The sequence below is a fragment of the Pristiophorus japonicus genome, chromosome 14 (assembly GCF_044704955.1).
Source record: "Pristiophorus japonicus isolate sPriJap1 chromosome 14, sPriJap1.hap1, whole genome shotgun sequence".
NCBI lineage: Eukaryota > Metazoa > Chordata > Chondrichthyes > Pristiophoridae > Pristiophorus > Pristiophorus japonicus.
The window spans coordinates 168,440,977-168,457,182 of NC_091990.1; the positions used below are offsets into that span (position 1 = coordinate 168,440,977).

The 16,206-nt window shown below is 47.1% G+C and overlaps 1 protein-coding gene across 1 annotated transcript in view; it reads right to left on the bottom strand.

The window, feature by feature from the left end:
- LOC139280225 (circularly permutated Ras protein 1-like) overlaps positions 1-16,206 on the bottom strand; it is a 151,103-nt gene that overhangs the window by 82,020 nt on the left and 52,877 nt on the right. The window contains exons 4-5 of the mRNA XM_070899839.1: positions 5,038-5,283; positions 3,483-3,617 (exon numbers count right to left, since the gene is read on the bottom strand). Coding sequence (XP_070755940.1) covers positions 3,483-3,617; positions 5,038-5,283 — 381 coding nt within the window. The remainder of the gene's footprint in view (positions 1-3,482; positions 3,618-5,037; positions 5,284-16,206) is intronic.

The window sequence follows — 16,206 nt, forward strand, 5'->3', positions numbered from 1 at the left end:
TCACAAGCACTGAATTCCAGGACTTCATGGCAGGCAATGGAATTAACCATGTTAGAACGGCACCGTTCAAGCCGGCCTCAAACGGCCAGGCAGAACGAGCAGTGCAGATAATCAAACAGGGAATGCTCAGATTCCAAGGGGGTTCCCTACAAACCCGCTTATCACGCCTCCTGTTGGCCTATAGATCCCGACCACACTCGCTCACAGGGGTTCCACCCGCAGAGCTACTAATGAAAAGGACGCTCAAAACCCGATTATCTCTTATACACCCCACCATGAAAGAAATTGTCAAGAGCAGGCGGCAGTCACAATATGACTACCATGACAGGAATGCGAGGGCGCGATGTATTGATGTAAATGATCTTGTTTTTGTCCTCAACTACGCTGCAGGGCCCAAATGGCTCGCAGGCACTGTGGTTGCCAAAGAGGGAAATAGGATTCTGGTAGTTAAACTTACCAATGGACAAATCTGTCGCAAACATGTGGATCAAACAAAAAGGAGGTTCAGCAACCCCATAGAAGAAGCAGAGGAAGAACACGATATCGAGTTCACTCCACCACAGGTGACCGAACACCGGAACCAAAGGGAGGAGAGCCGAGTCACTGTGGGCAGTCCGGACAGGCCTGAGGCACTGCAAACAGCAGACACTCAGGCCAGCGCCCAACAACCGGAGCCCCAACTCAGGCGCTCTACAAGGGAGCGTAAACCACCAGAGAGACTCAACCTGTGATCCCAATAAGACTTTGGGAGGGGAAGTGATGTCATGTATTCAACCAGCATTGTGACCCATGTATAAACTGACCTAAGTTGTACACCGTGAGAACACTGACCTCTAGGTGGGAGACACTCCTAACCTGGACCTTCAGGTATAAAAGGGGAAGCTCCACCCACCTTCATCACTTGAGTGCTAAGGAATAATGGACAGGTCACAGACTGACCTTCTCTCAAGCATGGGCCTCGTGTGCATTTATACTGTGTAGTAAGGACGTATCAGCTTCCATGAATGGTTCTGTTGTATAGTAAATTAACTTTGTGAAGTTTCTCGTATGATGTCCTGTATAGATGTTTGATCCTATTCACATTCTTTAGTCAAGTCATTAAGTTCTGCTGGCCTCCGATGTACCTACCTTCCGCTGATTTCTTAACTTTCCACAAGGGTTTCACAAGCGGCTACATACGCTGGCCTAAGTTAGTTAGGAGTAACTATTAGCTGGCCAAAGTGGCCTAAATGGCCAAACGGGTGCAGGTGGCTGGTAACGTCCTCTTTTGAAAAAAATAAAACGAAACTAAAAAAATCCTAACTAACCCACTTACACTGGCACAAATTGAATGTGCAAAATGGGGATTTTTAAGATACTCCAGAAAAATCAAGTTGCTCCAAAAAATACGGAGCAGCTCCTGGCCAATTTTGAGCCCATTAAGAGAATGTCAGGCAGAATATCTTTGCCCAAAGAGTAATGAGATTGAGAATAAGTTGCCAAGAAAGGCCATTGAAGTGGCTGGTACAAGTGTATCCAAGGGTCCGCTGACTGATATGTTAAGAAGGCACATGGGTTGATCAATCAGAAATGGACAAGCTGGTTGGAGTTAATCTCTTTTCCAGAGGCCACCTCAATGACATAGCCTTGTGCTGGTCAATAGTGGATCCTCCTACAGGCCCTAATTCAGCGATCAGTCACTGAAGAGTGTGGGGTAGATGTTTATTTTGATGTTTTCGCAGTCGGAGTTGGAACAACAGCAGCTGCAGAACGACTGATCTCATGCTGCAATCGGCTCCCCAGGCTGCAGCTGGCCAAACACTTCCTGTTGGCACTGATGTTTCAGTAAACGACAAGAAATCACAACGACTGAAAAGGATTTTAATGAGAGACAGAAATAAATCTGATTTTAAGACAAGCAGTGGCCTCAGAGCAGCATAATGAGGGTACACAAGAGAGTCAGGAGGGCAGGATTGGGACACCGCCACAGATGGATAGTTCAAGAACTAAGGCATGTAGTGGCCAATATTGAATGCCTTTTTTATCACTCTGCTCTCCCTTTCCCCCCTTCTGTTCAGAATGTCCGAATGCTTTGTCGGGGGTTGGTTGGTCAGATATTGCCAATCCTATGATGCCTTGGCCAGTGTAGCATTTTACACAAGCCCAAACAGTAAGCGCTCCAGACTATTTAACCATGGGGAGCATCAAATCCCAGGCCAATCATTGGAATTCCGCATAAGTGCACTTCCTAGTTGGGCTCGATCGATGGTGTTCAGGAGCGACTACGTGGCTGACTTCTTTCCTGCTCCTCAGCCCACGGGCTAAGTAAGGTGATCTTGGTCAGGATTGTTTGTGATGCCCTCCACTGTTGAATAGCCTGTCCACATTCTGACTTGAATCATTTTCATATTGGTCTTACATGAAAGAATCTTCCCCACTATAACAGGAATGGTTAGTTTGTTAGGCTCACTGAGACAATATAATGAATTGCTTAATGTCCAGCGGCATTGTGGAAGCCTTTCCAATGAACACCTTGCGCTAGATTTTCCTATCATTTTCGGCGGGTTCTCAGCGATTTTATCGGAGGTACAGCCGTTTTTCTGCCCGGTGAAAGTTTTCCCCTTAGTTTTTTAATGGTATCGCCCAAATCTGAAGTCGCCCGCCGGGACCAAACCGTCGACGTGCATCGGCGAGAACAATAGCCAGGGCGTAAGTTTGGCCTCAACGGAAGCCCGTCCAGATCGCCGAGGGAACCGCCCTGTGAAAGCTGCTTAAACGGGACGGTAGGTGAGTACTCTGCAAAGGAAGGTAAGTTAAAGCTTCTTTATTTACTTTTAATTTTAAAATGGTGATTAGGTGTAAAACTGTCTTGGGAATGTTTTGTACGTTTTTTTTAATTGACATTTTTTTAAAAGTTTTTCCCCCTTCCTCGGCCCAACCGCAGCCTCGGACTAAATTTTAAACACTTACCTTCCATTCCGGTAAGAACCACCAAGAAAATCGCCAACAATGAAGGTGTAACGCCCATTTTCTCGCCGAGCGATTAGTTTTAATTAGTTTAAACATAAAAGTGGAAATTCTCACCAGTGTTACTCAACAAACTTTAGCGGTTTTTTTGAGCGGGCAATCGGGCGTTGAGGGGCTCGTAGGAAAGTCTAGCCTCTTGAACCTTCAGAAGTTGCAACCTATGGTTTCTTAAACAACTTATGCAAATTCACTTTGTTTTAAAACACGACACTTAAACATAATTCATTCACGGATCCTTTCCATGAAAAGAATGATTAAAAATGCCAAAATGTAAAAGTAAGGTTGGGCAAATCTTCTTAGTGACCACAATTTGAGTGAAAGAAGAAAAAGCTTGCATCTATATCACCCCTTTTTCTGACCTCGGGATGTCTCAAAGTGCTTCAATGCCAATGAATTACTCTGAAAGTATAATACAATTGGCACAATTTAATTCTGCTAAGAAACTAAAGAATGTTGTCCATCATTAACCAGCTTACCACGCTTGGGCCTGGGTGGGGGCGGCTGAGGGTGTGAGTTGAGTGTAGCTGGCAGAGTTGTCGAGAGTTGCCGTGTGGTGAAGACATCAGTACTGGGGCGTGGAGGCAGAGGAGGGGCCTGGCTGTCTTCATCATCTGACACCAAACACAATAAAAGGAATCAGAACTTAATAGAAAACACAGAGAGAGTGTAACATATAGTTTTCACACTTGTTTATCATCCCTTGTTTGTGTCTCGGTCTCTTCTGCTGTCTGTCTGAAAATATGCTGCCCTGCACACTATTCCTTGTCCCTACATTCACCTTGTATTAGCAAGACTCTTCACACAGACTCATACACTAACTCATCCTTCTTCTAAGTCCTTAAAACAATGCCACACCTCTCCTCGATCAGTCTTCCCTTCCTTATGCACTCCAAAAGTTTATAAAACCTCAATTTGGCATCACCTAAGCATGACTTTGTCCCGTACCTCGCCCTCCACGTGTGTAAGATTAGGCAGTGAATGTTTTGCAGGCTTCTCAACTGTCAGGTGGACAATGACTGAGCCTCATCCTGTCTTCACCCAGTGCCTAGCCCCTTCCTCTATGGGTCTTGTGCTCTGGCACCTCGAGTCTCGTCGCCGAGAGCATGCAGAAACCAAGCGCAGGCAGAAACCTGTCCCACCCACCCTTTCCCTCAACGACTATCTGTCCCACCTGTGACAGGGACTGTGGTTCTCGTATTGGACTGTTCAGTCACCTAAGGACTCACTTCAGGAGTGGAAGCAAGTCTTCCTCGATTCCAAGGGACTGCCTATAATGATAATATGCTCTGGCTCCATTTGAAACAAGGCTGCGCCTTTTGTCTCGAATTGCAAGAGCGATTTGGAGAATCCCACACTCTAAGCCCAATCTATACATCGAAACATAGAAACATAGAAAATAGGTGCAGGAGTAGGCCATTCAGCCCTTTGAGCCTGCACCACCATTCAATAAGATCATGGCTGATCATGCAACTTCAGTACCCCATTCCTGCTTTCTCTCCATACCCCTTGATCCCTTTAGCCGTAAGTGCTACATCTAACTCCCTTTTAAATATATCTAACGAACTGGCCTCAACAACTTTCTGCGGCAGAGAATTCCACAGGTTCACAACTCTGAGTGAAGAAGTTTCTCCTCATCTCGATCCTAAATGGTTTACCCCTTATTCTTAGACTGTGACCCCTGGTTCTGGACTTCCCCAACATCGGGAACAATCTTCCTACATTTAACCTGTCCAATCCCGTCAGAATTTTATATGTTTCTATGAGATCCCCTCTCATTCTTCTAAACTCCAGTGAATACAGGCCCAGTCGATCCGGTCTCTCCTCATATGTCAGTCCTGCCATCCCAGGAATCAGTCTGGTGAACCTGCTCCTGACAGAGAACAGAACACCGCTGTGTGACAAAATATATCCGATCTAAAAGTACTCAATCTGAGAGCCTGGCTCCTTTAGTCCTTCCCGGTTGCTGTAGGTTGGAATCACAAATCCAGGTGACGTATTTGCATAGATTAGGGACCAACAGGAAGTCCTTACCTGTTAGCTGTGATCTTCTGGATATGACAGGAGGCCCTGGAATTTTTGCTTGGTTCCTACGGTGTGAGGATTTTGGCACTGTGGCATACAGACAGTTGTCCCCATCCAAGGACGGTTTCAGGAAACGATTGTCATATTGATGAATGCTGCCTCGGGCCTGTACTGGTGGCGGTCTGGAACTGGTGCTCGAATACGTTAGATTTTCAACAGGATCTGCGATAGAAGCTGGTCGATCATGCCTTTGTTCTGCAATTGAATACAAAGAGAAAAAAAAGCTAGATACTTATTAACAATATTCTATTTTCTTTGCATGAATTGTTATACCTCAAGGTGCTGAGAAAGGACGCTCTTCCAATTTCAGGTAAATCATAGCACAGCAGGTCTCCAGTCGTCCTGGTTAACCCTTGCCACTGGACCAAGACCTAGCTCTGTCAAGCCCGTGTGGTGGCTGATGTGCAACAGCCACCACACGTTAAAAAAATCCACGCACAGGCATCTTCCACCCTTCAGGATGTAGTTCGGGATCCGGAATATTAGGTCCTTCATTGAAACACCTGTGAACTCATTCTTTTTTGGCATGGAAGCAAGTCATCCTTGCTTCGAGGGACCGCCTATGGTGAAATCATACTCAGAGCAGATGTAAAGTAAAGCTCCCTCTCCTATGTCTCAATGCCTAAGCCCCAACTTCAGAATCATGGTGGCACGGGAGGAGGCCAATCAGCCCATCTTGCTTCTTGCTCTTTGAAAGAGCTCTCCAATTTAGTCCCAGCCTCCTGCAGAATCATAGAAGAGTATGACATTTCCCACATCAGCCATCCTATGGACTCTGAGTCACAAGTCCCCATGTTTATAGGGAGTCCGGGAGGAAGCAGGGCGGCTACGTCATGAATATGGTGTAGAGTTTTGGTCTCCTAATCTGAAGAAGGACATTCTTGCTATTGAGGGAGTGCAGCGAAGGTTCACCAGACTGATTCCCGGGATGGCAGGGCTGACATATGAGGAGAGACTGGATCGACTGGGCCTGTATTCACTGGAGTTTAGAAGAATGAGAGGGGATCTCATAGAAACGTATAAAATTCTGACGGGACTGGACAGGTTAGTTGCAGGAAGAATGTTCCCGATGTTGGGGAAGTCCAGAACCAGGGGTCACAGTCTAAGGATAAGGGGTAAGCCATTTAGGACCGAGATGAGGAGAAACTTCTTCACCCAGAGAGTGGTGAACCTGTGGAATTCTCTACCACAGAAAGTTGATGAGGCCAGTTTGTTAGATATATTCAGAAGGGAGTTAGATGTGACCTTTACGGCTAAAGGGATCAAGGGGTATGGAGAGAAAGCAGGAATGGGGTACTGAAGTTTAATAATCAGCCATGATCATATTGAATGGTGGAGCAGGCTCAATGGGCCGAATGGCCTACTCCTGCACCTATTTTCTATGTTTCTATGTCAGTGGCCTGGGAAAGCCGGAAATACCAGGAAGGCAGAGGTGCTGCCGAACTTAATGGCAGAGCCACCTTAGATCGCAGTAGGTTTGTTTGAGGGGCTGGGGGGGGATGGTGGGGGAGGTTTGCTCTTCTTGGCCCACAAACGGTGCTGGAAAACATTTAGCTGCTGGATGTGACAGCTTCCGCCTCCCTCTGGCTGCAGGTTTCCTCAGCCCTTGGACACCTGGCCCGCAACCATTACATTGAAATGGCTGCCACAATCTAAGGAACACAGCCTCATTAACATAATAAGCAGAGTGACCCGTCTCCCCAGAGCAGCTATTCTGTCGACCCTAAACTTGCTGCGGTTAAACCGGAAATAGACGCAGGTCGTGGAGGGCTGGGGCCGGGTTCCACATTTGTACCAATTTAACCCCCACCCCAAACCTCTCCCGCTCGTCACTGGGAGGGGGGGGGGTTAAAATTCTCCCCATGCCCCCGTGACTATTAGTGCCAAATGAGAAGTATTTTTGTGTTATGGGCTCCTCCAATTCATCTCATGTAGGAAGCTTCTTAAAGCAACAGATAATGTAATTCCATGATTCAGGTCAGGATCAGAGCCCATCAGCCAGAGTGAAGAGACAGTGAGCTAATCAACAGCCCCTCAATTAATAACATGAACCAATTTATTTCTGCTTTCAGTAAGCTTCTCCCCAATTTATTGGGCATCCAATCTTTTGGTTTGTCCAAGAGCAGTGCGCGTTATGATGGCTTTCTAACCCGTCAGGCTCTCCTCCGTCACGGTACACTGCCCGCCCATATCAAGGTTTCTAGGGCTGCTCTGCCCATCAGGAAAATACCTTAAAACAATAAGCACATGACTTCACTGAACATTCATTGTCATATAAAAATGTTATTTGTATTAAATAAATCACTTTAAAATAAAATAGAAAAATGAAATAATGTTGGCACTTGTGGATGTAGGTTTGTTTACCTAGTTGGTTGTCCACCAGTTAACCATGTGAGAGCTTAACTCATGGCCAAACTACCTGAGATGCTGAAGCACCCTTGGGTACGGTAGCACGGTGGTTATGTTACTGGACTAGTAATCCAGAGGCGTGGACTAATGATCCGCAGATTGTGAATTTGAATTCAGTTAATTAAATCAATCTGGAATAAAGAGAGAGTATCAGTAATGGAAACTATCGGAATGTCGTAAACACTCAACTGGTTCACTATTGTCCTTTAGGGAAGGAAACCTATATGTGTCTCCAGACCCACAGCAAGGTTGACTCTTAACTGCCCTCTGAAGCGGTACAGCGAGCCAATCAGTTGTATCAAACTGCTACAAAAAAGTATAAGAAGAATAAAACCAGAACGGCCCCTCCGGCACTGACCTCGGCACCATCTGCAGACATGAAGGACATAGCTGCCAGACTGGGCCTGCAGCAGGTGGTGAGAGAACCAACACAAGCGAAAAACCTACCTGACCTCGTCCTCACCAATACTCCTCCTCCATGTTGAACACCACTTGGAAGAAGCACTGAGAGTAGCAAGGGCACAGAATGTACTCTGGGTGGGGGACTTCAATGTCCATCACCAAGAGTCGCTCGGTAGCACCACTACTGACCGAGCTGGCTGAGTCCTGAAGGACATAGCTGCCAGACTGGGCCTGCAGCAGGTGGTGAGAGAACCAACACAAGCGAAAAACCTACTTGACCTCGTCTTCACCAATCTACCTGTCGCAGATGCATCTGTCCCTGACAGCATTAGTAGCAGTGACCACCACAGTCATTTTGGAGACGAAGTCCCGTCTTCACACTGAGGACACCCTCCATCATGTTGTGTGGCACTACCACCGTGCTAAATGGGATCGATTCAGAACAGATCTAGCAACTCAAAACTGGGCATCCATGAGGTGCTGTGGGCCATCAGCAGCAACAGACTTGTATTCCACTACAATCTATAACCTCATGGCCCGGCATATCCCGCACTCTACCACTACCATCAATCCAGGAGACCATCCCTGCTTCAATGAGGAGTGTAGAAGAGTATGCCAGGAGTAGCACCAGACATACCTAAAAATGAGGTGCCAACCTGGGGAAGCTGCAACTCAGGACTACATGCAGCATGCTATAGACAGGGCTAAGTGATCCCACAATCAACAGATCAGATCAAAGCTCTGCAGTCCTGCCACATCCAGTTGTGAATGGTGGTGAACAATTAAACAGCTAAAGGGAGGAGGCAGCTCATGAATATCCCCATCCTCAATGATGGCAGAGCCCAGCACGTGAGTGCAAAAGAAAAGGCTGATGTTTTTGCAACCACCTTCAGCCAGAAGTGCCATGTAGATGATCCATATTGGCCTCCTCCTGATGACTCACCATCACAGAAGCCAGTCTTCAGCCAATTCAATTCACTCCACGTCTGAGTGCATTGGATACAGCAAAGGCAACATCCCTGCAGTTGTGCTGAAGATTTGAGCTCCACAACTAGCTGTGTCTCTAGGAAAGCTGTTCCAGTACAGCCAAAAAACTGGCAACTACCCGACAAAGTGGAAAACTGCCCAGGTATGTCCTGTCCACAAGAAGCAGGACAAATCCAATACAGCCAATTACCGTCCCATTAGCTTACTCTCAATCATCAGCAAAGTGATGGAAGGTGTGCTCCAACGACACTCTCACCGATGCTCAGTTTGGGTCCCGCCAGGACCACTCGGCTCCAGACCTCATTACAGCCTTGGTCCAAACATGGACAAAAGAGCTGAATTCCAGAAGCGAGGTGAGAGTTACTGCTCTTGACCTCAAGGCAGCATTTGATTGAGTGTAGCATCAAGGAGCCCTAGTAAGAAAGTTCCATAGGGCAGTGTCCTCGACCCAACCATCTTCTACTGCTTCATCAATGACCTTCCCTCCACCATGAGGTCAGGAGTGGGATGTTTGCTGATGATTGCACAGTGTTCAGTTCCATTTGCAACTCCTCATATAATGAAGCAGTCTATGCCCGCATGCAACAAGACCTGGACAACATTCACCTTGGGCTGATAAGTGGCGTAACATTCCTGCCACACAAGTGCCAGGCAATGACCATCTCCAACAAGCGAGAGTCTAACCACCATCGCTTGACATCCAACAGCATTACCATGGCCGAATCCCCCACCATCAGCATTCTGGGGGTCACCATTGACCAGAAACTTAACTGGACCAGCCACAAAAATACTTTGGCTACAAGAGCATGTCAGAGGTTGGGTATTCTGTAGTGAGTGACTCACCTCCTGACTCCTCAAAGCCTTTCCATCACCTACAAGGCACAGTCAGGAGCGTGATGAAATACTCTCTACTTGCCTGGATGAGTGTAACTCCAACAACTCAAGAAGCTCAGCATCATCCAGGACAAAGCAGCCCGCTTGACCGTCACCCCATCCACCACCTTAAACATCCACTCCTTCCACCACCGGCGCACTGTAGCTGCAGTGTGCACCATCTCCGAGATGCACTGCAGCAACTCGCCAAGGCTTCTTAGGCAGCACCTCCCAAACCCACGACCTCTATCACCTAGAAGGACAAGCGCAGCAGGCACATGGGATCACAGTATTTGTTGCCTATCCCTTATTACCCTCGTGAAGATGGTGGTGAGCCACCTTCTTGAACCGCTGCAGTCCGCTGCAGGGAGTACCTTCAAATTCTCCATTCTGACTTGGAAATATCTTGCTGTTTTTTCATCGTCGCTGGATCAAAATCCTGGAACTCCCTCCCTAACAGCACTGTGGGAGCACCTTCACCACACGGACTGCAGCGGTTCAAGAAGGCGGCTCACCACCATCTCCTCAAGGGCAATTAGGGATGGGCAATAAATGCCGGCCTTGTAAGCGACGCCCAAATCCGTGAGTGAATTTTTTTTTTAAAGTACATGATGGTAAAACACATTTTTTATTATCTGATTTTCACTTTAGCTGTGTATATTTTATTGCAAGTTTGTATGCCAAATATAATGCATGATATTTTATACTTATTCAAAAGTCCTGTATATTTTACCCTCCCAGAGTCGCAATGCGGATTCCATCCACTAAGGGGTACAATGGACATGATCTTCACCCCGTGACAAATACAAGAGAAATGCAGGGAACAGCAACAACCTCTGTACATGGCCTTCTTTGGCCTCACAAAGGCCTTTGACACCATCAACCGTGAGGGATTATGGAGCATCCTCCTCCGTTTCGGATGCCCCCAAAAGTTTGTCACCATTCTCCGTCTGCTCCACGATGACATGCAGACCGTGATCCTGACCAATGGATCTAGGCCTGGGCTGGGATCAAGCAGGGCAGCTTCATATCACCAACGCTCTTCTCGATCTTCCTTGCTGCAATGCTACATCTCACCCTTAGCAAGCTCCCCGCCAGAGTGGAGCTAAATTATATGGGAATCTGTTCAACCTCTGCTGCCTCCAGGCCAGATCCAAGGTCGTCCCATCCTCTGTCATTGAACTACAATACGCAGACGACGCTTGCGTCTGTGCACACTTGGAGGCCGAACTCCAAGCCATCGTCAACACCTTCACCAAGGCATACGAGAGCATGGGCCTTACGCTAAACATCCATAAGACAAAGGTCCTCGGCCAACCTGATCCTGCCACACAGCACTGCCCTCCAATTATCAAAATCCACAACGAGGTGTTGGATAACATGGACTATTTCCCATACCTCGGGAGCTTACAGTCAGCAAGAGCAGACATTGACCACAAGGTCCAACATCGCCTTCAGTGCGCCAGCACAGCTTTCGGTCACCTAAGGAAGAGAGTGTTTGAAGACCAGGACCTCAAATCCGGCACCAAGCTCATGGTCTACACTCTCCTATATGGCTCAGAGACGTGGACCATATACAGCAGGCACCTCAAAGCGCTGGAGAAGTACCACCAGCGCTGCCTCCGCAAGATCCTGTAAATCCATTGGCAAGACAGATGCACCAACGTCAGTGTCCTCGCTCAGGCCAACATCCCCAGCATTGAAGCATTGACCACACTCGACTAGCTCCGTTGGGCGGGCCACATTGTCCGCATACCCAACACGAGACTCCCAAAGCAAGCGCTCTACGCGGAGCTTCGACACGGCAAGTGAGCCCCAGGTGGGCAGAGGAAACACTTCAAGGACACCCTCAAAGCTTCCCTGATAAAATGCAACATCCCCACCGACACCTGGGAGTCCCAGGCCCAAGACCGCCCGAAGTGGAGTAAAAGCATCTGGGAGGGCGCTGAACACCTCGAGTCCCATCGTTGAGAACAATCAGAAACGCAGACAGCGGAAGGAGCATGCGGCAAACCTGTCCCACCCACCCTTTCTTTCAACCACTGTTTGCCCCACCTGTGACAGAGACTGTAGGTCCCGCATTGGACTCCTCAGTCACCTGAGAACTCACTTTTAGAGTGGAAGCAAGTCATCCTCGACTCCGAGAGACTGCTGATGATAATAATGATGTTTTAATAGAACTGCGTCTTACCAGTCATATGCTCTATAATGGAAACCCTTGTGTAAAATGGAGCACAACATCTGTTTTAATCAGAACTAAATGTTGGGTGCTACCGGTAATCAACCAGGCACCATCTTCCCACCAACATCTCCTCATCGTGCTTTTGGCACAATGAGGTGTTTGGTATCAGCTGGAAGGACAGAGTGACCAACATTGCAGCAACAGGATGAGGCAATCTATGTAGAGTAACAGAGCAAGTTACAGACCGACCAACACTGCAGTAATGGGATGGAGTGGCTTGTAGATTGTACCTTGCCTGTGTTACTGAGTGAACATTCCGAAGGCAGGACCAAGGATATTATATGGCTGAAGACGGCTGCCTTTTAAAGGTGATAGGATGGGTATCAACTGGAAGAAGATTACATGCAAGGCCAAAGCTGAGGTGGTGGGACCATGAATAGATATGTGACAATGGGCAGAGTGCTGGGCATAATGGTGATATTTACCAGTGTTAGTGGAGAGCCTGGTTATGATGACTAAGTGGCTGGGTAAATACTGAATAGGTTATTTCTAACACATGTCTAATAATGAAAGAATGAGGTGCCGGGATGCATATGACTCCCCTAGCCAGAAGAGCGTCTTTGGGGGTGTTTGCCCAACAATTATTTTCCATGATCCAATGGTTGAAGTTTCTGTGCCTGCCACAGAAAGCCTACACTGCTGCAAATGCGGTCTCTGCTGAAGTGCAAGTATCCACAACATGGCTCTCGTGCTTTTAAACTTGTGTAAGTTATCTCAGTAAAAGGAGAGCAATGGAGATGAGACAGTGCCGGTGTGTCACTGATTTCAGCAACACACTGCCTACATTGCAATGCACATCACAAACTTTCTGCTATTGCTTACTGTAACGGAAACAAGCCTGCCTGCATCAAGCCCGAGAGTCACTGATAGAGAAACCTCACCTCATTTCATTGGTTTGTAAATCTTGACTGAATATCACGTGGTGCACTGAGAGGCTGAGCATGGGGGCGAAACAGGAAGCCATTTCATCACCACCTTGTTAACGCAACCTCAAAGTTTTTAAAACGTCCTTTGAAAAGGAATCTATTTTAATCTGCAGATGTTAAACTGTAAGGGTGACGTTCCTAGCGTGGTTGCCGGAGTGACAATAGCTGGAATGTTCCACTTGTCAAATGGGTCCCTTAATTTCCCAGCTAAACTTTTCTCCATTTCATATCATTTTCTCCCTTCTTTGCCTAAAGGCATTGACTGTTGCTGGTTTTATGGCTCCACAGAGGCCACTAGTCTCATTCTTGGTGCATGGGCGTTGACAGTGTGTAATGAAAGGTTAGACAGCCGGTGATAGAGAGTGCTGAGAAGACTAGAGATACTGGCATAGTGAAGGTATAATATTCCAATCTTAGATGAGAAGTTGTGAGGTGGCGATATCACAGGTGAGACTACTGCTGAATGAAAGAAACTTGGTAAAGCTGATTTTAAAATACTCACCTGCAAAGTAATTATATAAGAATTAAAACTGGGACTCAAAAATATTGAGGAGAAGACAAACTGCACACTGTCACAAAGCATGCAAGACAGTTTGTAAATGCTCAGTTTGGGTTCCGCCAGGACCACTTGGCTCCAGACCTCATTACAGCCTTGGTCCAAACTTGGACAAAAGAACTGAATTCCAGCGGTGGGGTGTGAGTGACTGTCCTTGACATCAAGGCAGCATTTGACCAAGCGTGGTATCATGGAGCCCTAGTAAAACTGAAGTCAATGGGAATTGGGGAAAACTCTCCACTGGCTGGAGTCATACCTCACACAAAGGAAGATGGTTGTGATTGTTGGAGTTCATTCATCCCATTCCCAGGAATCACTGCAGGAGTTCCTCAGGGCAGTGTCCTCGGCCCAACCATCTTTAGCTGCTTCATCAATGACCTTCCCTCCATCATAAGGTCAGAAGTGGGGATGTTCACTGATGATTACACAGTGTTCAGTTCCATTCGCAACTCCTCAGATAATGGAGCAGTCCGTGCCCGCATGCAGCAAGACCTGGACAACATTCAGGCTTGGACTAATAAGTGGCAAGTAACCTTCGCGCCACACAAGTGCCAGGCAATGACCATCTCCAACAAGCGAGAGTCTAACCACCTCCCTATGACATTCAATGGCATTACCATCATCAAATCTCCCATCGTCAGTATCCTGGGGGTCACCATTAATCAGAAATTTAACTGGACCAGCCACATAAATACTGTAGCAACAAGAGCAGGTCAGAGGCTGGGTATTCTCTGGCGAGTGTCTCACCTCCTGACTCCCCAAAGCCTTTCCACCATCTACAAGGCACAAGTCAGGAGTGTGATGGAATACTCTCCACTTGCCTGCATGAGTGCAGCTCCAGCAACACAAGAAGCTCGACACCATTCAGGACAAAGCAGCCCACTTGATTGGCACCCCATCCACCACCTTAAACATTCACTCCCTCCACCACCAGCGCACCGTGGCTGCAGTGTGTACCATCTACAAGATGCACAGCAGCAACTCGCCAAGGCTTCTTCGGCAGCACCTCCCAAACCCGCGACCTGTACCGCCTAGAAGGACAAGGGTAGCAGGTGCATGGGAACACCACCACCTCCACGTTCCCCTCCAAGTCACACACCATCCTGACTTGGAAACATATCACCGTTCTTCATAGTCGCTGGGTTAAAGTTCTGGAGCTCCCTATCTAACAACACTGTGGGAGTACCTTCACCACAAGGACTGCAGCAGTTCAAGAAGGCAGCTCACCACCACCTTCTCAAGGAGCAATTAGGAATGGGCAATAAATGCCGGCCTTGCCAGTGACACATACATCCCATGAATGAATAAAAACAAGTCCATGCTTTCTTCCCATATTAAGCAGTGCAGTCTCAGGCATGTACATTAAGGTCATTAATCTCAATTAGGACAGAAGGTGAGGCTGGGCAGCAGCCTTGCACTTTTCCCCCATTAGCACAGCTTTATTTATGGATGAGAGGGTGAAACAACTAGGTGGGGGCTGGGCGGGTGATCCCAAACATTAAAACAGGGCTGTTTCATCAGCAGAGTCTCTGGTGGCTCCAAACTACTTCGCAATCTATTTCTGTACTGGATATAGTCGTACCGTGCTGACACGAGAGTGCTAGATGCTATCAGTGAGCACAAGAAATAAAACAAAGTGTTCCTTTCCCCAGCACTGACATCTCCCAATTTCCTTTGCCCTCTCAAGGTACAGGAGCAGATAAGAATCAATGATGTGCTGCCTACATGAACCTAAACCCACCTTAAAGGTTAACAGCAAGTAATGATACAGACACTGCTTTCTGCACCTTACTGCAGTCACAAACAAAAACTTTCACAAGTTGAGCCTACACATTGATAATGTCACGTGTTGGTTGGAGACACTTTTAGTCTCTCCTGCAGGCGGAGAAAAAAACTTTATAACCTTAAAATCTGCAGTACCTGCAATAACTGCCAGGCAGCTTGTCGACTGTTTTGTAATGAATGTGATACCACTTTAAGGTCACTAATTAACACAGAAATGGATCTGCCAACTCACACCTGCTAAATTTGGGACCTCAGATTCACGGTGTAAATTATATTAAAGTGCACTGAACATAGATCACTATGGTGAAGGATCATTATATTCTGACTAAATAGATAATCTCCATGCTTTGATAATAACCAACCAATTTTACGGTCAGTATTTCAGTATGTGCATTTTGTTAAAAGCTTTATGCTGAAAAAGAGATCAAGGAACTACTAGGTTGGGTGATAAGTGGAGGAGGCCATTGATTGAGGTATATAAAGTTATGAGGGGCCTGGAGAGAGGGGATAGGAAGGACCCGTTTCCCTTGGCAGAGGGGTCAACAACCAGGCGGCATAGATTTAAAGTAATTGGGGGGAGGTTTAGAGGGGATATGAGGGGAAATGTCTTCACCCAGAGGGTGGTGGGGGTCTGGAACTCACTGCCTGAAAGGGTGGTAGAGGCAGGAACCCTCACCATGTTTAAAAAATACTTGGATGTGCACTTAAAGTGCCGTAACCTACAGGGCTACGGACCAAGAGCTGGAAAGTGGGATTAGACTGGAGAGCTCTTTGTCGGCCGGCGCGGACACGATGGGCTAAATGGCCTCCGTCTGCGCTGTAAATTTCTATGATTCTATATGATAAAGGAACAGACTATGCAAGAGGACAGAGTCCTGGGAGCCTATCAGTTAATGGCTAACACATCAATGGAATGGGATCACTGGCTGATTTTGTTC